Source organism: Sebastes fasciatus, chromosome 16 (assembly GCF_043250625.1).
Source record: "Sebastes fasciatus isolate fSebFas1 chromosome 16, fSebFas1.pri, whole genome shotgun sequence".
Taxonomy (NCBI): Eukaryota; Metazoa; Chordata; class Actinopteri; order Perciformes; family Sebastidae; genus Sebastes; species Sebastes fasciatus.
This window is the reverse complement of record NC_133810.1, coordinates 6,061,110-6,085,962: the sequence shown is the minus strand read 5'-3', so window position 1 is coordinate 6,085,962 and position 24,853 is coordinate 6,061,110. Positions and strand designations below refer to the sequence as shown.

Genomic DNA, 24,853 nt, shown 5'->3' with positions numbered 1-24,853 from the left:
CTGTTGTTACAATGCTAATTGGCATTGTATTTTACATCGTTGGAAAGCCTGTTTATTTTCCTTCGCAATCATGCCCAACAGAGCATTTTGGCAAATTTTTCTTGGGCGCTACCCACATAATCAGCTGTGCTGCTCATCCCACAAATGCATGATCCTTACAAGTTGGACATCATTGCGAAGGTAAATAAACAGGCTTTCCAACGATGTAAAATACAATGCCAATTAGCATTGATACAACAGAGAAATAATCCACCAAACACAAGTTTCCAAACTTTGTTTTTCCAGTATATATATATATATATTATTATTTTTATTTTTTTTATTTATTATTGATTTGACGCTTTGGCAATATTGTTCACCTGACAGTCATGCCAATAAAGCAAATTTAAATTAATTTATTATAGATTTTATTTTGAAAGTCTAACCGGAACCAGCCTGGTTTCCACCCTCTGCTAGTTTACCGGTTGTGATGTTAGCCTGTTTTCTGTGTCACTCCTAGCCGCTTATCTCACCCCACAGCCCGGGTTTAACAGCCTCACGTCCTCCCTCAGGACACCATGGCCGAGCAGGCCTCGGGACCCCCTCTGTCTACCCAACATGACGGTAAATATGTTGTTGTTGTTGTTGTTTTATGTGAATGTTGAGGAGCAACGACAACATTAGCTTAGCATAGTTAGCATCATTAGCTCAGTTAGCATCATCAGGGCGACGTGTCACTGGCTGTCAACTGGCTCATATTCAACAATAACACTACGCAGCTGTTATATTATCTCCTTAAAGTTATTACAGCTTTATATAGCTGTGATATTGCCTCCTAATATATAATAATATACTCTCTAATGTTGATCTAAAGGTCGACACTAGCTTCTGTTAGCCTGTCAGTCTGTTAATCATATGGATTATATGGGTCCATTATAATGGGCTGTGTGTGTATGTATGGCCTGCTGAGCACTCACAGGGGTTGGACCATAATACAGGAGGATGAACATCCTGCTGGATAGTTTCGATACCTCTGGTTCTCAATCAGGGGCCCGGGGACCATCCTGGGGTCCTGCAGGGAATCTGTGCTGTAGCTTTAAGTGAGTGCAGATTATAAATCTTGCAGGATTTTATTTTCTAGAATAGTCACACCTGTTTGAGAACCCCTCCAGCAGGATGATCATCCTCCTGGTCCAACCCCTGTGAGTGTGCAGGCCATACACAGCCCATTATAATGGACCCATATGATCCATGTTAGTCACTGCTACAGTTTGCACACATAAATATAGTTGTTATAAGCAGGTGTGGGTGTTTTGGTGACAAATTATGCAGAAAGCATAATTGTGGGATGTCTTAAGATGTATAAGGATTATTATTTTGTTCATAGGTTGTGCATAGGCAAGGCAAGGCAGCTTTATTTGTAGAGCACATTTCAGCAACAGGGCAATTCAAAGTGCTTTACATAAACATTCAAGATAATTGCGACAAATTGCAAGCCCTGATTGTGGGAGGTTTTACGATGTACAAGGATTATTATTTTGTTCATAGGTTGTGCATATGCATGATCATCCTGCTGGATAGTTTCTACCTCTGGTTCTCAAACAGGGGTCCCAGGACCATCCTGGGGTCCTGCAGGGAATCTGTGCTGTAGCTTTAAGTGAGTGCAGATTATAAATCGTGCAGGATTTTTATTTTGTTGAACAATTTCTGGTTAGTCACTGCTACAGTTTGCACCCATGAATATATGTGATATAAGCAGGTGTGGATGTTTTGGTGACAAATTATGCAGCAAGCATAATTGTGGGATGTTTTAAAATGTATAAGGATTATTATTTTGTTCATAGGTTGTGCATTTGGGACTAAAAGAAAGTCCAATTTTCATTCTGCAGTTTCACATGAGAGAACCACAAAATAATGTGATTCACAGGTGTCTTTTTTTACGAGTTTGCACCCATGAATATAGTTGATATAAGCAGGTGTGGATGTTTTGGTGACAAATTATGCAGCAAGCATACTTGTGGGATGTTTTAAGATGTATAAGGATTATTAATTTGTTTATATGGGTCCATTATAATGGGCTGTGTATAGCCTGGCCTGCACACTCATGGGTTGGACCAGGAGGTTGTTCATCCTGCTGGAGGTTTCTATACCTCTGGTTCTCAAACAGGAGTCCGAGGACCATCCTGGGGTCCTGCAGGAAATGAATGCAGATTATAATCTTGCAGGATTTTTATTTTGTAGAACTGTCACACCTATCAGATAACAATTTCTGGTTAGTCATTGCTACAGTTTGCACCCATGAATATAGTTGATATAATCAGGTATGGATGTTGGTGACAAATTATGCAGCAAGCATAATTGTGGGATGTCTTAAGATGTATAAGGATTATTAATTTGTTCATAGGTTGTGCATATGCATCCTTTGGGATTAAAAGAAAGTCCAATTTTCATCCTGCAGTTTCACATGAGAGAACCACAAAATAATGTGATTCACAGGGGGCTTTTTTATGAAGCATCCTCAGTATTTGTTTGGTAGTGTCAGGGGTTGCAAAACGTTTCCATTTCATGCCATGTACAATTCCTCCATTTGATCATTTGAAAGAGCCTCATATCCAAGAGAGTGGGAGTGTGTGATTTAGTCATAATCAGATAAACCCTGAGAAACATAAAGCAGTTCAGGTTCAGCAGGTTCAGCAATCCTATATCTTGACACCTGAAATGAAAAATGTATTGATTTTTGGCCATTTCAATCAATATTAGGAAATGGAGCATGTTGTAATGGTTTTAGCATAGTGTAATACAGGTTATGAGGATGCTTTTGGTTATTGATCTTCAAAGGTTGATTGACTGTTAACGCTCTGAAGTAGGGCCGGGCAATATGACAATATATATTGTCAAAACAATATAAAAATGTCTATCTTGTATGTCTTTCTATATAACTTTTATAACGATAAAGACTAGGTCTATATTTGTTTGTTTTTTCTCTATAATTTCACTTAGAGGTCAAAGGTCAAGGGACCCCTTTGAAAATGGCCATGCCAGTTTTTCCTCGCCAAAATTTAGCGCAAGTTTGGAGCGTTATTTAACCTCCTTCAGGACAAGCTAGTGTGACATGTTTGGTACCAATTGATTGTTTAGGTTTTTTACTTTCATATGATACCAGTATCGTCACTCTAGCTTTAAAATTGAGCCCGCTACAACGTAACAATCACAAGTTGTGATAATGCGTTAAAGAAATTATTAGCATTAAAACGAATTTGCGTGAGCGCGTTATTATCGTGTTAACTTTGACAGCCCCAAAAATGATCTGAAAAGACGACTGTTACTGTTTTTTTTTTCTGTCTTTTTCATTTATTTCCCTATTTTTTTCCCTTACAGTTATCTGTCAACTGTGTGCTTGTGCTGTTCTGTGTGAAAGGTGTAAAACTAATCGTAAAATAATAAAAAGCTGGTCTTTTCAGGTGGTTTATGGCATGCAGTTTTGCATAGTTCTTTCTTTATTGCATATAATACTGCAAATGCTCATAGGTAAAGTCAGGTCTTTATCCACTTAAGTGTCCACATTGACCCTGTTTATGTTCTCTAATCATCTCTAAAGCCTCTTTACTTATACTTTTGTTTCCCGGGCTACTTTTATTCGATATGTTCATGTTAATTCAGCATACTGATTCTAGATGTTTCCACATTCATGTGACTGCTGAAAAGTGGAGTGAGATTGAGCTTCATCCATATTTGCGTCTTCGGTGAATTGATTGTTTGTTGGTTAATAATTGCTGACTTTGTTTACATGCATGTGATCTTTGTGCATTCTTAAACTGAATGAATGAGTTTTTCATACCGAGACAGACCCTGTGACATAAGCTTGTTTCGGTAGCCATTATTTATAACTGTAGGAACGCTAAGTAAGTTTCCCTGTGTGTTTTGAGTTAAAGTGCAAAAAGAGCTTAACATGCTGTCTGTGTAAATTCTTCAAGAAACCATGTGAATGTGTGTTGAGCTTAAATGTGGTGATGGAATTTCTGCTTTAGAGTCGGTTCAGCTGTCACATGATCGTGGTGGAGAGTTGTGCTGAAGCGCTCTGCTGCTACTGCTGCTGCTGCTGCTGCTGCTAGTAAATGTTTCCATTCGTCTGTCTGTGATGGTATCATCGCTTCTCTGTCCTCGCTCTGCTGGTTTTGAATAAGAAAGGAGATAAATAAGATAAAGCAGCAATAGATGCCTTGTGACTTGAAGCCAGTTTGGAGGACTCTTGTTCATCAGTTTAGACTTTGAAGTATTTGTTTGGAAAGACCAATAAGTAACCGGATACTGCATTGATAATTACAAATGATATTGTGTGACTAGCTGGTCTTCCATATGCTTGAATGGTCCTGAAATCAAGGCTGTAGTCCAAAATCACAAAAGCATGGACCTCACAGAGAGGTATTCATTTTATATTAGTTTTTTTTTTTAGAAACAGTTCAACACTAAGAACAACAACCAATCACGTTAAGTTTGTTAAAATAATTATGGTTACCTTTAGGTATTGTTAGTAGGGCTGTGTATTGGCAAGAATCTGGCAGTATGATACGTATCATGGTACAGGGGTAATGATTCAATATATTGAGATATATTGAGATACCGTAAGCAAGGTGATATATTGCAATTTTTTTTTTTAATTATTATTATTTTTATTTTAGGAAAATTAAAATCAAAAATAGCCGTGCCAGTTTTTCCTCGCCAATATTTACTTTGGATCATTGGAGCGTTATAAAGAAATTAGTGGCATTAAAACTATTTTGCGTTAACGCGTTGTTATCTTCGACAGCCCTAATTACTATATAATATAATAATAATAAACTTTATTTGTATAGCACTTTTCTTAACAACTTTACAAAGTGCTTCGCAACAAGAACAAAATTAAATAATAATAAAATACAAATAAAGTACAATATAGATAAAAATAGATACAAAAAACTGCTATGAAATAAAATTCACAGAGATAAAAGTTTAAAAAAAGAAAAAGAAAAAAAAGAAAGAGGAGAGGAGAAAATAACCTGGAAATGGAAGCATTACCATATATCATCTAGTTACTGTCTAGTTTAGACTACTCACTAAACTACTACTAAACTAGAATCATCATTTAGTCTCTAAGCAGTTACTATTTGTGTCAAATAAATACAAATACAGCTGCAAATAACAATTATTTCCATCATCAATTAATTATTTTCTTGATAAATCTTTTGGTAGTGAAGTAGTTAAAAGTGACCGTCACAATTTCTAAGCTGACATCCTTAAATCTTCTTGTTTTGTCCAATATAATACCCAAAAATAGTCATAGAAGACAAAAAAAAAAAAACTAACAGCAATTAGTTATCTCTCAAACTTTTTGTCGATTATTTTCTTGCTACTGAATTTAAATTTTTATGGTTATTTGATTGCTTATTGTCTTTACTTATAAATACATTGCAGCCGAAGTGAATGAAAGTTGAATTTGTACATTATTGTCTTTAATTTGTAGGTTCAGTTTTATATTTATGTAATCGGCAGATGATTAATTACAGCCTTTTGTGTTTTCCTCTCTGTCATCCAGAGGTGCTCCAGCAACGGGTGGCCGCTCTGGAGCAGGAGAGGGCCGAGTTCATCAAACTCAAGCAGCAACTGGAGGCCGAGTTCAACCAGAAGAGAGCCAAGTTCAAAGAGCTCTACATGTCCAAGGAAGGTAATGATCCCATAACCGTCATGTGTGTCATTTCCTGTTCTTCTTTCTGTTCTTGCACATTTGCCTCCATCATTCATGTCACCTCCCCTCCCTCCCCCCAGAGGAGATAAAGAGGCAGAACAAGGTGCTAGAGGGCGCCCAGGTCGAGCTGAGGTCCGTCCAGTTCCAGCTGTCTGAGTCCCGCAGCGAGATGGAGAACATCAGAGCGATCGCCACCGTGTCGGAAAACACCAAGCAGGAAGCCATTGACCAGGTCCGCGGCCAGTGGCAGGAGGAGGTGGCCTCGCTGCAGGCCATCATGAAAGGTATAACTGAGCAGTGGAAAAGTTTAATCCTACTCCTAATCATCCTAATCATATGGCATCATTTCACAAAGAACATGTTGCTCTTTAATACAGCAAATAGTGTAATTATGCTGTGGAAATTTGACTTAATGCCCAGACTTTCATCAAAAGAGAGAGCGATTTGTGATAGCTCACATGGCATGAAGAGAGCGGAGAAATGGCTGAAGTTTGGGAAGAAAAGGGCAGTGACACAGCTGTAAAATATTGGAAGAACCATCAAAATTAAAAAGTAATTTTGCAAAGAGTGTCAGAAGGATGCCAGCATTTTTATATTCTTGTCCTGAACCTGAACTTTCTTCCTGTGAGTTTTTGCTCAAAGTCGGATTCACCAAATTCTTGTAACTGCACAAACTTGTCGTAAAGTGCTTGTTTCAACTTGATAACTTTATTAATTCAATTTAGCAGTGTCAGAAGTGTTAATAGGAGACTCCAAAAAATGAAAAAACACCTGTCAGCGGCGAGCTGTACCACAACCGAAGTAAAGAAGGAATGCTTTGACATTCATGTAAATGCAAAAGAAACGGGGCGAGTCCATCTGCGTTCTAGTGTACCATAAAAGATTTCTGGGGTTTCCCCCTTGGCTAAATGATTTGTGTATATGTATATTATATGTCCTCTGTTTCATTGTATGCTTTTCTCTCTGTCGTCCAATCAGAAACTGTGTGCGAGTACGAGGTCCAGTTCCACCAGCGTCTGGAGCAGGAGCGAGCCCAGTGGAACCAGTACCGGGAGGCAGTGGAGAGGGAACTGGGTGAGCTGAGACGGCGCCTCACCGAGGGCCAGGAGGAGGAGAACCTGGAGGAGGAAATGAAAAAAGTAGGCGTCACCACTGTAACTTTTGGATGGAGAATTTTACAGACTAAAATTCAGTTTCTGTAAGAATCATAAATTGTAACTTGGTGTGGTAGCTGTACACATATTTACACGTTTAATGAGGGAGTGTAAAAACCCTTTAAAGGCCCAGGAGGATGCAGAGAAGCTGCGTTCAGTGGTGATGCCCCTGGAGCACGAGATCGCATCCCTGAAAGCCAAGCTGACGACAGCCGAGGACCGGGTGAAGGAGCTCGAGGCCTCCAAGGTTAGTCAGCAGTACATCGATGAAGATGAGAGGGGAAGATGATATTAACCCGGCATGGCAGCTGGTGTTTTCTAAGTAAATTAAATTGGAAGTGGTATTCCAAGTAAAATGCCTATATAGTTACAGTGTTTTGGTTGAGTTGTACATTCATAAAAGTTGCCATTTATTTAGCACGAAAAAGAAAGACAGTAAAGTTATTCTGCACCTAACATGTATTTTAGTGTCATGTAGGTGTGAAAAGTATCTGTTGAATGTTTGCAGTGACAGTTCTCAGAGATAAAAGTGGTTGTGGTTGCGGCTTCTTTGTTACGATGCAGTGAGTGCAGTGTTAACCATATTTTGACGAGTGTACTATAAGCGTACAGATGGACTGAATAGACGTTTTTATTGTCTCTTTGAAAACTTGTCACCACTGGAATCCATTTCAAAGGGCGGGTCCATCTGCGTTCTTTTCCATTTTTTTCAAATGTAAAACGCCCACTAAGTATACATACAACATACTATGTATGTATGCTCCTGTGTTCTGTGAGGTAAATTTACGTTTTTTGTGAATGTAGTCTGGTGGTTTTGAAGAGAGCAATATAACGTCTCCAGTTCCCTGTGAGAAAGGGTTGTTTGACGGCGAGGTAAAGCGGCTGTGGACGGGAGCAGCAGAAAAGGGTATTTTAACCGCGTAAAAAATCAATATCGGTGTAAGTGTACGCTATATTTAGAATATTTTCACCACTTTACCTTGCTGTTATCTATGCTGTCTTCAGAGCCACCAGACTTCATTCACAAAAACAGTAATTTTACCTCACAGAACACAGGAGTTGCTGGTCTACTGCTGCATCGATCAATATGGAGCAGCGTCATCATGCAGAAAACCTACTAAATTAAAGCTGCAATGATTAGTTGACTAAGTATTTTTTATGCAAAAATGACGTAAAATGCTGTTTTCAGCCTATTTTTCTCTGTTATATATCATATTTAAAGGAATATCTTTGGGTTTTGGACAAAACAAGACATTTAAAGACATCACCTTGGACTTTGAGAAACTGGGATGGACATTTTTCATTATTTTCTGACATTTTATCGACCAAACGATTAATCAGTTACTCGAGAAGATAATCGGCAATGAAAATAATCATTAGTTGCAGCCATAGATCAAATGGCTGTGTAACGTGACAGGGGTCACTTGTAGTGATAAAACCACAGACTCAGACAGACACAGTTAGCAACGAGCTGGTGAAGAAAGGGGAGCATTTAGCAGCTAAAGTGCCGAATACTTCCCTCAGGAGTCGATGGAGATGAACGCAGAGCTAAAAGGAGAGTGAATATTGGACTTACTCTCGTCTCCAAACTCTGCTCTTACAGTAACTCTTGATAGAGAAGTTTCTACAAGACGTTTTAAGCTTGAAAGCAAATATGTCTTTTCTTTTCCAGGTCAAGGAGCTCAATCATGTCCTCGAGGCTGAGAAGTCGTGCCGTACGGACCTGGAGATGTACGTCGCCGTGTTGAACACTCAGAAATCGGTCCTGCAGGAAGATGCAGAGAAACTACGGAAAGAGCTCCACGAAGGTACGTAGTTAAGTTTATTTTTTAATGAACGTCCTTTTGATGAAGAGAAGAAATGTTACGGCTGCACAGGTTGATGAGAGGGGGAAGACTTCAGAGAGACAGAACTGATTAGAAAGAAACAGATCAGAGATCCCTCATTAGTGATGAAGATCAGTGAGGTATTTACATTATTGATATATTTTTATCTTTATAAAAGTCACTGAAATATAACTTACTGTATGTGTCCGAATCTGACACACAACCTTTCTATAAGCAGTGGTGGTACTGTACTTAAGTACAATTTTTGTGGTACTTTACTTGAGTATTTCTCATTTATTGCTACTTCTACTTCACTACGTTATTCTGAGAGTTGAAGTTACTTTTCAGATTAAGATTTCACATGAAACAATACAAGTTTATAAAATAAAATACAATGCATTGTGTAAGATTAAACTAGTGGTTCCCAGTGTTTAAGTCTTTTTGTCAGTCGTCGTGTTTCCATTTAATTATCAAGTGAATTTCAGCAGAAAAACATATTTTAGCCCCCTAAAAAATTAATATCAGTTTAAGTGGACACTATATTTAGAATATTTTCACCGCTTTGCCTCGCCATCAGACAGCCCTTTCTGACGGGGAACGAACCTGTTATATTGCGGTCTTCAAAGCCACCAGACTCCATTCACAAAAACAGTAATTTTACCTCTCAGAACACAGGAGTTGCTGGTCTACCGCTGCATCGATGTGTTAGTTTGTTTGTATTATTGTGTGACTTTATGATCTGAACTAACGTGGCGTCCACGGCAGTACATTGCTAAGCTTCCGTGTCCGTAATCCTGTCTGCTTCTCCAGACTGGGAGCACGCCGACCGCCATCTAAGTTAAGTTTTTCCTCTCTCTTGCTGCTGTTTGGTTTTTCAGTCTGTCACAAGCTGGAGTTGGAGCGTCAGCAGCACAACCAGTTGAAACACACATGGCAGAGAGCCAACGACCAGTTCCTCGAGTCCCAGCGTCTCCTCATGAGGGACATGCAGAGGATAGAGAACGTGCTGTCCTCAGAGCAGCTCCGCCAGGTGGAGGAGATGAAGAAGAAAGATCAGGTATACACACAGACCTGTTATTGTCTCTGTAGACTCAAGTGGTGGCTGCTCTCAAATTGAGAAAGAAATAATCAACGATCCTGCTGTTGATTGCGATGGTTGTGATCGGAGGCTAATTTTTTTTTTTATTATTTATTGTTTTTTAATGTTATTATTTGTTTTTGCATTTATTATTTATAAACATAAATAAATAAAAGGGAAAATTAAACAGAAGAGTAAATAAATTATAATTATATTAATACAACGATTAATAAATAAAGAATCAAATTAAAACAAATATTAATTTGTCACATATCAATTAATTAATGGCGACATTTATTTTTAATATTATTTTTGCTATATTTAATGACATTTATTTATTCATTTATTTTTTATTTTGGCAGGTTCCTTCCTCCAAACACTGCAAACTACAACCTCATTAATAAACATATAGTTAAATTGAACAGCTCAACAAGCTCAACATTATTATCTTTGTAAAGTAAAGGCAGAATTTATGGCTGAGCTGTTGTATTGGATATTATAATTTTTTTTACCTGATAAAGTGGAGTAATGGATGGAACTAATCCGTGATAAATCTATGCTTAAAACCTTTTCCTGTCCGTCGAAGGAGGAGGACGAGCAGGAGAGGCTGAACCAAGTGAAGGAGCAGCAGGAGGAGGATGTGGGAGACAACACCGAGCCTCTGGAGGATTATTATCTCGGGCTGAGCGTCGAGGAGGTACGAGCATCACGTAACGCGATACGTCCCTCAGAGAGAACAGTGCAGACCCATTATCGTCTTACGTCATACATTACATTCCCTTCAGAGTAACGTGAGCTGCAAACAGGCAACACGGCACCTTCACTTTTGTCCTCGTGTGTTTCTAGCAGCCATGAAGTGATGCTGCAAACCTGTGATTATTTGAAATGTATATTTTATTTTGTGATTTAACTCTACCTTGAAGTGGTAATCTTTTTGTTGATACATGAGCTTCAAGTTTTCAGAATTGTGTGCATAGTTGCCTTTTTTTCTGTGTATATAATATAGAAAAACTGTAAACAGACACCTAGTTTGTAATGCAATACTTCCATCAGTGGGCCATAGGCTCAGTCACCATTGTGTCACCTCCTGCGGCGATAGATAGTGATTTAACAGACATTTAATTAAATTAAAATCTTCGAAACTGCCACTTTAAAGATTTAATTCTTTTCATTTTATCTTCATATTAAGTGGTGTAAAGTAACTAAGTACATATACTCAAGTACTGTACCTAAGTACAGATTTGAGGTACTTTACTTGAGTATTACTTGAGTTCTTTTCATGCCACTTTATACTTCTATTCCACTTCATCTCAGAGGATAATATTATACTTTTTATGTCACTACAATTATCTTTAGGTATATGTATAATATTAGGGTCAATGTAGGTAAAAAATAAAATAATTACAGACCCAGGATAATATTCAGAGAAAAAAAATTTAATTTCCAAGATTATAAAGTCATACATTTACGAGAATTTTTTTTTTTTTATAGAAACTCCTCATTTACAGATTTCTCTTATTGTCTCCTTCTCTTTCAGCCTCGTGCCAACCACAGCGCCCACGGCTCGATGCACTCCTTAGACACGGATGTGGTGGCCGGCGTGGACCCCTACAAGGAAAACCTGCGGAGAGTCCAGTCGACAGACAGCCTCGGCTCCTCGCTGTCCGTCCAGCAGGGACTCGGCGGCCACAACAACAAGGCCAAGTCGGCCAGCCACTTGGACGAGTCGGACTTTGGGCCCTTGGTGGGGGCCGACTGCGGCGTGATGGACAGTAGCTTTGGCGAAACTTTGTCCATCAGCTCCATCAAGCTGACGTCGAGCCACTTCCTGCTGACTAAAGACCAGGAGAAGGCCATCAAGGCCATGACGCCCGAGCAGGAGGAGACGGCGTCGCTGCTGTCCAGCATCTCCCACGCAGCCGACACCGCCTTCTTACCGCCGGTGGGCTACAGACTCGTCAGCGACAGCGAGTGGAACCTGCTGCAGCAAGAGGTGCATCACCGCAGCTTTTTTCAGAGACATTTGTGGTTAAATATACTCCAAACTATTTAATGATTATGACAGGACATTAAACCTATACAGCACTAAGTAGCAATGAAGGTTTTCAAGTGATTTTATGATGATTACCTCCAGGGAATATATCACTTTTCCCAGCGTTTCTCGCCGTCAGAGCTGCCGATGATCTTTATTCTTTCATATTTACAGTATTTGTTAGATTATAGTTATATTTTTAAGAGAATAATAATTTGGAAAAAACTAAATGCCAACATTACAGAATCATTTGATTCTCTGTTTTTCAGCAGATCCTCTGTAGATCTATGGGAGTGTAAGGCCATTTTTAAAAGGCTGATCTGAGGTTATTACTGTGTGCAGTGGCAGGGAACGAAAATCCATCACATGCAGCCGTTCCTGCTTGTTATTGTAGTAGTTAAAGGGATAGTTTGGGTGATATGAAGTGGGGGTTGTATGATCTACTTCTCCATAGTCAGTGTGTTAACTACATTAGATCAAGTTTGTAGAAACAGACAGGAGTTCCAGCATGGGAGCAAAGTAATGTACTGCTGTGGACGGGGGCAGCAGCAAAACATAGTTTAGACACCTTAAATATTAGTTTAAGTGTACGCTATATTTAGAATATTTTCACCACTTTATCTTGCCATGAGACAGCCCGACTTCAAACTGAAGCCGTCGTATCCATCTATGCTCTCGAAAGCCACCAGACTCCATTGAAAAAAAAAAAAAAGTAATTTGACCTTGCAGAACACAGGAGTTTCTGTTCTTCTGCTTTTTGTTTTTGCTATTGTGTAACTTTGGTGAACCTGAACTAACCAAAGTCACACAATAACACAAACAAACTAACCGATCAAGGCAGCGTTAGACCAGCAACTCTTTTGTTCTGAGAGGTAAAACTGCTGTTTTTTTTCAAATTAGTCTGGTTGTTTTGGCGAGAGCATAGATAACGGCTTCAGTTCCCTGTTGGAAATGTCTGTCTCACTGCAAAGTAAAGGGGTGAAAATACTCTAAATATAGCGTACACTTAACTGATTGTTTTAGGTGTGTAAAATCCGTTTTGCTGCTGCCCCCATCCACAGCAGTACGTTGCTTTGCTCCCGTGCTGTCTGTGTCTCCAAACTCCATCTACTGTAGGTAATACACTGACTATGGAGAAGTACCTCATACAACCCCACTTCAAAACACCTGAACTATCCCTTTTAAAAGAACCACATTATAAAGTTAGATTGATCTTCCGCGCTCAATGCTCCACCTGCTGAATAGCTCTCTGAAACCGGCCCTACTGCTCTGATTTGGGGATGGAGATCTTAGCCTTTCATGTCTAATTAAGACACTTATTGAACAATCTGCATCGTTTACATTTACAGGTTCGCTTCGTTCACGTAATCTAAACACTATTTTGCCACCGAGCTGAACTGTAAAGTGACTTCATAGCATGACGATTATTCGGAAAAAAACAGCTCAAAAGTTGATCAAGATTACTGCAATAACAGCAATTTAAGGTCCGACTACGACCGTTGCGTGGGAGATATGCACACAAATGCACACAAGCACAAACATGCTAATAATCCCGGGATCCTGCAGTTATTTATTCCCAAGAAATAGGACAATATTTTGGCAAGAATTCCCGTTCACATACTGCGACGTCAACTCCCTGAATTCAGTCCTGAGAGAAGAAAGACTTTGCATTTCATTAATTGATAATCTTTTTTAATTCATCATCAATATAGCACACCCACATTACATTATCAAGTAGTTATTATTAAGTACTTTGTGGTTTTCTTATTGGTCTGTCACCAGGTGAAAAATGCCGGCAGGAAGCTTGGCCGGCGTTGTGACATGTGCTCCAACTATGAGAAGCAGCTGCAGGCCATCCAAGGACAAGAGGCCGAGACACGAGATCAGGTTTGTGTCTTTGTTGTCACTTTTATTTTTACTACAAGAACGTTTGTTGACATCAAACCACGGATGTTTTTAGAAGCATGGTGATGTGTGGTCTGCAGCAAGAGAGTGTGTAGAGCTGTACTGTCTGCATGTTGTATGATAGTGTTGTGTTTCTCTGTCACGCTGTCATCCAGGTGAAGAAACTGCAGGTGATGCTGCGTCAGGCCAACGATCAGCTGGAGAGGACGATGACTGAGAAACAGAATTTGGAAGATTCGGTCAAAGTGGGCAACGAGGAAACCGCTGCTAAGGTTTGGACACAGTGAATGTATTAATAACTTTATGTTTTATTCCCTTCAGATATCTGGTTCAGTGCTTGATGTGTGACTGACAGTGAGGACTTTGATACCCAATTTCTGTCTCAGCATGTTGTTCTCAAATTACATTTAATAGCATTGAATAATGGCTGCAGAGAAATGGTTTATTATTTGAGTAGATTTTTACAGAAAGTATTCCGAGATCGCGATCTTTAAACGATTAATCATGCAGCCCTAGAAGTAGTGTAGTGAAACTTTGTTCTGCTTGGCTGTCGTATATTAGGCCTACATCTATTATATCTGACTGTTTTTAGATCTAGTGCAGTGACTCTGTGGAAGAGAGAGGACATCTATTGAGTAATAATGTGTTGAAAGTAGTGAATTCCTGATAACAGGCACTAGTATCTAATATGTGTAGGTGTATTACCTCAAGTGCACAGTGAGGATTTCTTCTCATCTGCACCTGTTTGGTGTTTCGATGACTTACCACAGTGGGAGGAGAGGTGCCGTACAGTAGGAGGGAGTGTAACAGGTTGTTGAGCAGTGAAATGCTATTTTGGTGACGAGGTTCACTGTTTTTTGGGCTTTCCATCATGTTCCTGTTTGGACCAGCTCAAATCTATCTTCATAGGCCTCTCCTAATTCACACAAACTCCTTTTATGTAAGATTTGCTCATCCGTTCACTCTCTATTCTACTTTATTACATCCGACGGTCATCCAGAACTTGTAGAACCTTAGGTATACATGTAAGTCTTGTTTTGACGTCACTAATTGTCTAATAAGGTGACTGTACATGTAATTTACTAACTCAAAAAGTGGATTTAGTGTTAAGTTAAAAGAGATATTACTTGCCCTGGCAGATGTGTGCTCCTAGTTCTCCTTGTCCTGTAAGAGTATAAGAGAATATTACTGCTGTTTCCTCCGAGGAAACGCTTTTCCAGAAGTGACCAAACTCATCATAGTGGGAAGAGAAAGCTGCTTTTAAACGGGAGGAGAGGAGCTGATGTGATTGGCCTTCATTTGTTAATAGTCCACTAACAAACCGCTGATGCAACACGCCCACTGATAATGTGTGATAATGGATTCTTCCTCATCCCACGCTGTTCCCACGATGCACCACAGGTCTGCTGCACTCTCTGCACACCATACTTGCCAACCTTGAGACCTCAAAAATCCAAAGTGGGGGGGATTTGGGATCGTCTCCCAGAAATATTTGAGTTTCAGAGACTTTGTTTCCTGCATTCTGGTGACTTTTAAAGAATGAAAATTGCAAAATAATTAGAATTATAAAGTACACTGCAACAGCAGTTTTATGTTAAATGCTTTTAATTTTACGTTTAATTTCCAGGAATGAATACAGAGTAACTGGTCCCTCTGGTGTGAACTTGTGGGCCTGCACTCTGAAACCCATTATTTCCAGTGGCTTGCGCCATGCCACAACAGCTTTTTGCTGCATCAAGCAAAGCCCAACTTCATGTGCAGCGCGCACTGACAATGTGCGCCAAACCCGGCTGAACCCGGCGGCAAGCTCAGCTCAAACCGCAAGCAGATCTCTTCCCCGAGGAAACGACATTTGTTCTGGCTGTATTGTCGTCCGGGTGGAAACAGTAGAGCTTATACACGCTGTACAGCATCGGAAACAGGTTGAGATAACGAAAAAGGGAAAGAAAGATGTGAACATTTTCATAAATCGGGAGAAATACAAGATCATTTTGACCCCGGGAGGAAACCGGGAGAGGGTAATGAAAGACGGGAGTCTCCCAGGAAATGGGGAGGGTTGGCAAGCATGCTGCAAACTTTAATGTTTGTATACTGCTCATAAATGCTTAAAACTTTGCGAGGATCTTGCAGTGCAGCCGAGTGCTTTAGAACCCCCCCCCCGTCACATTAACCGCAGACTTTCTGAAACGCCTTTTGTCAGTTCACAGGTTCATTTTAGACAGATGTCACAGCTGTGGGTCACAACTGGTCCAGACACTGAGGTCCAGTGTTGCAACCAGGACGGTCAGCTGTCTCTGCAACTTCTGTTGCTTTCTCTTGTCTCTTAACAATGTTTTATTTTTTCTGTCTGTGTTGTAGGTGTCCGCCCTCATGCAGAGAGTGCAGGAGTCAGAAATGCTGCTCAGCACATTACAACAGGCCTTCAGTGAAGCAAAGAGGAACACACAGGAACAGATGGTGAGCCGCCGATTCTTCCTCTGTTGCTTGTTCTTGCCAGCTGTGTTTGGATCTCTTCTTCCTTCCCTAATGTCATAGTCTGCTAATGTTGGCGTCGGCTTCAGCCCTTCAAATAAGCATATCAGTTTTTGGTTCTGACAACAGGTTCCAGCGCCGTTATCGCACATGCAGCCAAACTGAATCTCAGCCTGTTAGTGTTTTGGATTTACGTCTCTCCGCCTCTGTGGCAATAATAACGTCACTGTGCCTCCCTACCGCAAATATTTGTTGGAGGTGGAGATGGAAGATTTTTCACTTGTAAAAATGATGTTAAATATGTCCAAAAGTTGCTCATCCACCACAACAGAAATGTACAGATGTGTGCACCGTACATCACTGCAAAATTGCCATATGCATTGCTAAGTAAAGTAAGTGTAAAGTGTAAAATGTGATGTTTGGAGAGCCCAAGGTGACATCTTTGATTGTCTTGTTTTGTCCAACCAACAGTCCCGAACCCAAAGATATTTAATTTAAAATAAAATAAAACACAGAAGATCAGATAAATGTTTAGAAGCATAACGTAACATATATCAATTATCCAGGTTGTTACTGATTTAAATTACTGTCTCAGTCTATTAATTGATTAATGTCTAAATGTTTCAGGTCGACTTTAAACCTAAAACAATAAAGAAAATCATAACTTTTTTTGGAGGTAAAATGGAACTGTTTTTGTCACTTTTCCTCCCGATCACAAATATTTGAGATTTAAGATAAAAAATGGAATATTGTGTTAAATATGTCCAGAAATGTACAGATTTGTACACTGTGCATCACTGCTAATAGTTGAGATTTAATTGGATTGTAATAGGAAGCCATAATGTTGATGATGTTTTGAGAGTTCAAGGTGACGTCTTTGATTGTCTTGTTTTGTCCAACCAACAGTCCCAAACCCAAAGATATATTTGATTAAAAATAATGTAAAACACAGAAGATCTGATTCTTTACTTGTAAAACTGTCATTAAATATGTCCAGTTGTTGCTCATCCACCACAACAGAAACGTTCAGATTCATACATCACTGAAAAAAAATGCCTTATGCATTGCTGAGTAAAGTAAGTCCAGCGGATCGCTGTGAGGGGAAAACAGGAGGAAGTGAGTGAGACTGAAACACTCTCAATAATGAATGTGCAGCTGTGAGCTGTGTCACAGCACATGCATCAATGTGCCTTCAAAGCCCAGAAAAATTAGATGTTCCTGTAGCTGCATGTGGCTTTAATCTAAAGAAATATGGGTCTTAATACTGTCATGAATTCAGTCATAATGTCATACCGAGGGGGAATGATGGCTCTGCAGGGAGAATCTGGTGAGTCACTCTTCACCATGTGTGGAAGAGCTGCTGGTTCCACATGACAGGAGTTTTTAAAAAAAAGGGGAAACAAGCTGACACAGGATGAGACGGAGTGATTTATTTTGGTTGTTTGTTTCAGGCGGTGCTGGTGAAGTCGAGGGAGCAGGTGGCAGACGAACTAAGCCGACTGCAGAGAGACAACGAGAGCCTGCAGGGAAAACACAGGCTGCACGTAGAGCTGCAGCAACAGGAGGACTTCCAGATGCCCAACACTGTGCAAGTACGTGAAGTTCAAACTCAACATTGGCATCAGTAGTAGAGCTCAAAACCTTCTTTGAACCGACCAACACGTGTTTATAGCACAGAGTATCTAAAACTGTCAAGTACTGCTAGTTTTTTTAATCTTTGATACAATAGTTCCAGATTTCAATCCATATTTGTTGGCGTTTAGCCTTTCAAAAACAACATTTTCACTGCGGTTTGTTGTCCTGCTTGCCGCACATAAAGGGAGGCAGCACTTGTATTAATGGGGCGGTTTAGCAGCAATCTAACGGCACCATAAATTACATTTATACAACCACAATAACAACAAATCTATTTCGGCTGCTATCTGCGTTTGTCTGGCGCTCCACCAAGATGTCATCACTTTTCATGCCTACCAACTGTTGAAAGATGTTTCATTGTTTATTTTGTTTATCTCTTTTTCAAGAGGGTCCTGGCCGAGATAGGCAGCAGCACAGTTATACGGTTGCAGACATAAAACTACTATTTAAAACGAAGACAAAGAGCAAATTACAGAATCATAAGGTATCGAGAAAACATTTAACAGCATTCAAAACATCTACAGCCAGATGTGCGTGCTTCCAAGTCTCATAGAAGACATTTAGTGAGACCAGCTCTTAAAGATTCAGGTAACTGATTCCAGGAAGAGGGAGCATCATACTTTAATGCCCTTTTTCCCAGTTCATTACGCACTTTGGCAACAGTTAATGGGATTAAGTCCTGGAAGCGAAGACAGTAACTTCCTGTTCTTTTTTGAAGGATGTAGATCTGTAGGTAGAATGGAAGCAGATCAAGAATAGCCTTATAAATAAGAATACGCCAGTGGTTCAGTCTACGGGTGGACAAGTCAGACCATCCTACCCGAGCATACAAAGAGCGATGGTGCGTACAGGCTTTAAAATTCATAATAAATCTCAGTGCTCCATGGTAGACAGTATCCAGCGTGCGGAGGCTTTGAGAAGATGCATGCATCTATATAACTTCGCCATAGTCCAGCACAGACATAAAGGTGGCAGCGGCGAGCCTCTTTTTGGCCTCGAAGGAAAAGCAAGACTTTTTTCTAAAATAAAAACCCAATTTTCCTTCAAATGGAGGATTTTTTTTTTTTCTTTTAGGGTGATGACATCATAAAATATGACGACAGACATTCAAAGCTTCATACGAAAATCTCAATAGATGCTTTGAATGTAAAAAAATGACATTCGGTACAGCCCTAACATTGTCACACATACTGATGCTAAGGTGACGAACGGATGCTCTAATTTCATCAGTATAATTTGGGTTCATATGAGGAGATGCTTCATGGGCACGTTCCATTTTACACTAAACAGCCGGTTGGTCTTGTTTGGCCGAGTCTTCGCTCCATTTAAAAAAACACCCCTTTTAAAATGGCCATGCCAGTGTCACCATATAAGTATAGAGGTGTACGTCATCAGCATACAACATCACATTTACCAGCTACGTCTTCACCAGACATTTAGATGAGAGATAAGGGAAGATTAACTTTATTTATCCCGATGTGAAATTGTTGTGCAGCACAACAGTTGCAGTACAAAGTAGGAAAGAGTGCAAATAAAAACAAAATAGATTATAAATGAGGTCTGCAAACTCCTTCCAAATTAACTTCCTTTTATCTTCATGAATTACATGAGCTGCCCGATGATGATGACGATCCCCCTTTTGATGCGTTGATTTAATTCTTCCTCAGGAGCTACATGGCCTGGTGGTGCGGTTACGTGAGGACCTGGTGGCGTTGCGGACGGCCTACGATCACATGGAGGAGAAGCTGAAAGCTGAGATTCTGTTTCTGAAGGAGCAGAACCAGGCGGAGCAGTGTCTGAAGGAGAACCTGGAGGAGACGCTGCAGCTGGAGATCGAGGGCTGTAAGGAGGAGATAGGTGAGGCTCAGTTAGATCATTGATTAACCTTTAATCAGCTATACAGTAGATAACTAACCAATCGTTTTCTAGTAAAGGAATAGTTCACACACAACAATTTGTTTGGGGGATTTTTTTTTAAAGAAAACATGTAACCTCCGGTGGGTTTTGGGGTTCAGAGGGTGTTAACTTCTTTCCAGCATACATGTTTTTTTTATTTTCTAGACATTTTTCACATCCTCTTCTGTTTCTGCTTTTGTTTCTTCTCCATTGATCACTGTCATTCAGACATCTTGGAAGGTATGACAAACACTTTGAGTGAGCTCACTTTAACGGCTCGTATGTGTGTGTTTGTGTGTGTTAATGGTATAGCTGTTAGACTAAGGAATGACTGTAGTGAGTCTACAAGATAAAACATGTTTTGAACTGTCTTGGAACGACTAAAACGTGCATTAATAGATAACTTACCTCACTGAATGTTGTCCTGCCCCACAGATTGTTTATAACGTGTTTCAATGTAGTTATTTAAAGGATGTTTGTGTTTCCTGTTGATTAGTAACCCTGTTGTTCTCAGTATAATGTGTGCACTCACAGCCTAAACCTCTACACATGTGTTGTTGTTGCTCACTGAAAGGACTTGTACCCGATGTGTCATGAGAGTTCTGTCTGGTGTTGCATTAACATGACGTTTAAACTACAGTAGGGCTGCCGGCTTACAATTATTCTAATTATCGATACAGCAATCGATCATTTTATTTCCAATTTATTTTAAGCTTTTAGCTTATGAAATGTACACAGCGTTTGTCACTCTTTATACTTAATTGATTTAGTAGGATATATACAAATTACAGTGCATTATTTTTCGTAGGTATATCTAAGAACAGTGTATGAGAACAGCCTGATTTATTTGCATATAGAGCAGGGAAGTGAGATACAATCACAAGTGGTCACTCAAGACTCATGTGGAGACGCATTCTAGCACCAGCTGTGAACTGACGTACTTAGAGCTGTCCATTTGTGATCGGATCACCCAAGACGCATGTTAATGACAGGTGTGAACAGGGCCTTTTCAGCAAAGCTCTTTGCCTTCACTAAAGGTGCAGCTTTCTTGCATTATTCATGAATTGTCAGATAACGTAAGGATCCCGGAGAGATTCAGGTCTTTTGAGATTCAGATCTGTGCAGCAGTGTGATCCTCTAATGATGTCTCCCTTCCCACAGCGTCTTTCTCCAGTCTGAAGACGGAGCTGGAGCGAATAAAGGCGGAGAAGGATCAGGTACTTTACTCCCCGATATCATGCAGTATTACAAAAACAGAGTCACTTTACAGAGATTTCTCTAATGCACATGCTGCTCTTTTTATTTTATAAAAAGTCTGTCAAAAGACCTCATGTGGTCGGCGAGGGTTTTTTATTTTTATCCTGATTTTTAAAGCTGCACTAATCACTATTTTTATGAGTCAAATCATTACATGTTTTAGCTTCTTTTAGTTTGTTGTTTTGTTTTTTTTTGGCTCCAAAACTCACTGTTTTGGTTCAGTCTCGGCGCTCTCATCATCAGCATTGTTTCCAGATGCAGGAGGCAGCTGTTTTTAGTGAAAAAGCTCTATGATATATGATATAATAGACACTCAGTAGTTTACTTTATGGTAAGTACTAATTCAGATTTCAGATCCTCATTATTCTACGTCAACTGTAATATTCACATCTATAAAACGTGACTTTTTTTAAAGCACTAATAAAGACGAAACAAAAGAAAATCTCAACACAACTAACATTGATTAACAGAATTTCTTTACGTTACATTCCGCATGTAACGTAACAACGTCATCACGAGCGTACAACGTGATGACAACGTTCGAGCTATCATGGTTTTCATTTTAGACCGATTTTAAACAAGATCATGCAAACAGCGATTTCACGCGGACATTACAGGGCAATACTCTGGCGCCACAACACGTTGTCACAACATTTTGCGCAGCACGTAACTTAACGACGTCATCTTGAGCGTACAACATGATGACGCGAAAGACAAAAGCCTAAGCTGCATAAAGAATGAATGCTCTAGGTATTATGGTTTTTGTTTTAGATCGATTTATCATGCAAATGATATGGTCCGTTATGGAATTAGTCAAATGTGTTTTCAGTGTCTTCTGCCTCAAAGTGGCCAAAAAAATCCACTAACGGAGCTTTAATATTGAGAATCAGTCACAGCATCTTTTTAATACGACCACTGAGGGGCGGTAAAGTCTGAAGTTTAAAAATTTTGCACATAAAGTCCTTAGTTCATCCCTAATTGCCCTCTCTCCCTCCCTTCAGTTGTAGACTCTGGATTCAATGTATTATCTGCAGTACTTTCGTGTATTATTGATTGATTATCTGTTGTTTATGTAGTTTCAGAAGAGTCTAAGAGAGAAGACTGAGACACTGGAGAACATCCAGAGCCTGAGGATCAGCCTGGAGCGCCAGGTCAGAGAGCTCACCACCAGAAAGGTCAGTTAAACACATTAAACCTGGAGACCTCGCACACCAGACTCCACTCAAAATATGACCAATGATTGTCCTTATTTAAACTAAAATACGTAGTATGTTAGATCAAGTTGAGCACGATTGTATATAAATATTTTACAGCGTTTTTAGACAAGCCAAAGCCTCTTGTAAACTGCTGTGTGATGACACTAAAGCTACATCGTTTTAAATTATTCAGTAAATGTGTTTCGGTTAAATATTTATCTCACTTCTTCTGTGATGTTGACGATGTTTTATTGCAGTTTATTGGCTCCATTTAGCCTCTCTAATTGAATGTGTGTGTGTTTTGACTGCAGAGTGCACTAGAGAGTCAGGCGTTTGATGAGAAGGACAAAGCTCAGCGGCTGCAGACTGAGCTGGATGTCAGCGAGCAGGTTCAGAAGGACTTTGTCAAACTTTCTCAGACCCTTCAGGTAAGAAAGAATCGTCTTTTTATGGGAGAGTATCGTGAAAAAATAAAATAAAAAGGCTATCGTCAACAAATCCCGTGGAAACTTGTCTGACACATCCTCTTCTTCCATAGAGCCATACAGCTCCCTTGTTGTCCCAAAACTATTAAAAGCACATCAATGAGCCTCACTGTGTCACTGGGTGACATGTTCCTTCATCACCATGAACACACACACTGTCGATTAATCCGCCGCTGAAAATAGTCCCCAATAAATGCACACTAAAAACTACAGTTACGTCTTCAATAGGAACAAGTGTTATTAATTAAGTAACAAGTATTCATTGTTGTTTTTTTGGTCTTTTTATTGGATTTGTTGACAGTAAGAAAAATGTCACCAACTTTAATATGGATCAGTCAAGGTTATGTTGGTTATAATTTTAATTTTGTTGGGACTTTAATTCAATCAATACTTTTTAAAGCCAATATTGAATAATATTTAATTTTTTTATTTTTTCTACTAAAACAAAAATAACAGTTGAGCTACATTTAAATATGAATTGTAGTTTAATAGCGCAACAAAAAGACTAACAATGTCTACAACTAATGATTGTTTTCAATCTGTGGTTGATCTAGACTTAATGATCATTGAGATTGTTTAATCTATAAAAATGTTGTATTTTTGTGTTTCCCAAAGCCCAAGATGACGTCCTCAAATGTCTTGTTTTGTCCACAACTCAAAGATATTCAGTTTACTGTCATAGAGGAGTAAAGAAACCAGAAAATATTTACATTTAAAAAGCGGGAAATTAGAGAAATACTCACTCTAACTGATTAATCGATTAATTTAATAGATGACAACAAATCAATTAATTGTTGCAGCTATATTGGAGACTATTAACTGTACATACAAATACAGATTAAAAGTTGTTTTTTTGTATTTTTTCATACAGAAATTTTAATGAGTAAATCTAACAGAAACTGTAAAAGAAAAAACAGGATTTAAAAAAAATAATTTTTCTGTATAAATTAATCAATCAATTGATTGTGGGTGTCTGCAGGTACAGATGGAGCGAATACGACAGGCGGAGTCTTTGGATCGAATCAAAGTCATCCTCAATGACACCAACTTGACTGACATCAACCAGCTTCCAGAGACATGATGCCACTGAATGAAAACTGCCTTCAGTTTCATTCCCCCTCTTCTTTCTCTTATCACTGGCAACAATAACATTATTGATCTGACCCTTCCTCCTCCTCCTCCTCCTCCTCCTCCCCCATAACCACCACAGAAGAAGAGTTTGGAGGGACAGACATGGCATGAGGAGCCTCTTTGTGTACATTAAGAGTCTTGGAAACACACCCTGGATAGAATAATGAAGAAGAACACTACTAAAAGAAATGTAAATAACTAAATGTGTGACTGTGGACGGAGGGAGTCCATCTTCCTGTGGGTCTGTGTCTTGTTTCTACTGTAGATATATATGACTGTCTGTATTAGCTCAACCAAAAAAGGTCTGTCGTCTTCTAAAAAGCACTTTTCATCTGCAACTTCTCTTTCCAGGTAAATATAGAAAACAAATTTGGATGCATAACTTTTCCTCCTCCGTGTTTCTGAAAAGCGGTTGATAATCGCTTCCTTGTTCCTTCTGGCTCTTTTTCTGTGACATTTTCCACCTCGTTCTGGTCATTTCACCCCCGTGACAAAGACGTGATGAAGGAGAGTCATGGGAAATACTTGCACATAACTTAACTGAGATATAAAAAACAAAAAAAAAGGAACACAATTTGAGCAATACCCTCCATCTCTTAAACATCCTCTACTACTGTATCTTGCTTTGTTCTTAACGTCTGACACTTTTTTTGTTTTAAAGCTGCAGAAATACAGTGAAGAAAATGTTCATGTTTCAAAGTTTTATTTTTCACACTTGTTTCTTGATTGTTAAAGGGATAGTTTGGGTGTTTTGAAGTGGGGTTGTATGAGGTACTTATCCAAAGTCAGTGTATTACCTACAGTAGGATAGTAATGTACTGCTGTGGACGGGTGGTAGCAGCAAAACTTATAATAGACACCTAAAAAAATCAGTTCAACTCTACGCTTTATTGAGAATATTTTCAGCGCTTTACCTCGCCGTCAGAAAAGGCTGTCTGACAGCGAGGTAAAATATATATATATATAGGTGAAAATATTCAAACTATTGCTATATAGTCTTTACCGCGGGATCACATCTCACACGGAAATCCATCTAGTCAGACTTTAAGTAATTGCGTTTGTGTCCGGCAAGCCAGATCACGGAC

The 24,853-nt window shown here is 39.4% G+C and overlaps 1 protein-coding gene across 2 annotated transcripts; it reads left to right on the top strand.

Moving 5' to 3' along the window:
• Positions 1 to 439: 439 nt before the first annotated feature.
• rabep1 (rabaptin, RAB GTPase binding effector protein 1) lies at positions 440 to 24,456 on the top strand. Of its 2 annotated transcripts, XM_074610752.1 has the most exons (18): positions 442 to 603; positions 5,552 to 5,680; positions 5,782 to 5,985; positions 6,680 to 6,840; positions 6,983 to 7,102; positions 8,528 to 8,663; positions 9,560 to 9,738; positions 10,346 to 10,456; positions 11,297 to 11,752; positions 13,574 to 13,678; positions 13,852 to 13,968; positions 16,055 to 16,153; positions 17,620 to 17,760; positions 19,471 to 19,660; positions 20,861 to 20,916; positions 22,033 to 22,131; positions 22,464 to 22,580; positions 23,617 to 24,456. In XM_074610752.1, exons 1-18 carry the CDS (start codon positions 558 to 560, stop codon positions 23,716 to 23,718), a joined length of 2,568 nt encoding a protein of 855 aa, XP_074466853.1. In that variant the 5' UTR covers positions 442 to 557; the 3' UTR covers positions 23,719 to 24,456. The 2 variants fall into 2 exon arrangements, with proteins under 2 accessions (XP_074466855.1, XP_074466853.1); XM_074610754.1 differs by lacking the exons at positions 20,861 to 20,916; positions 22,033 to 22,131; positions 22,464 to 22,580; positions 23,617 to 24,456 and adding an exon at positions 19,928 to 20,159 and having other exon boundaries at positions 440 to 603.
• The last annotated feature ends 397 nt before the right edge of the window (positions 24,457 to 24,853 follow it).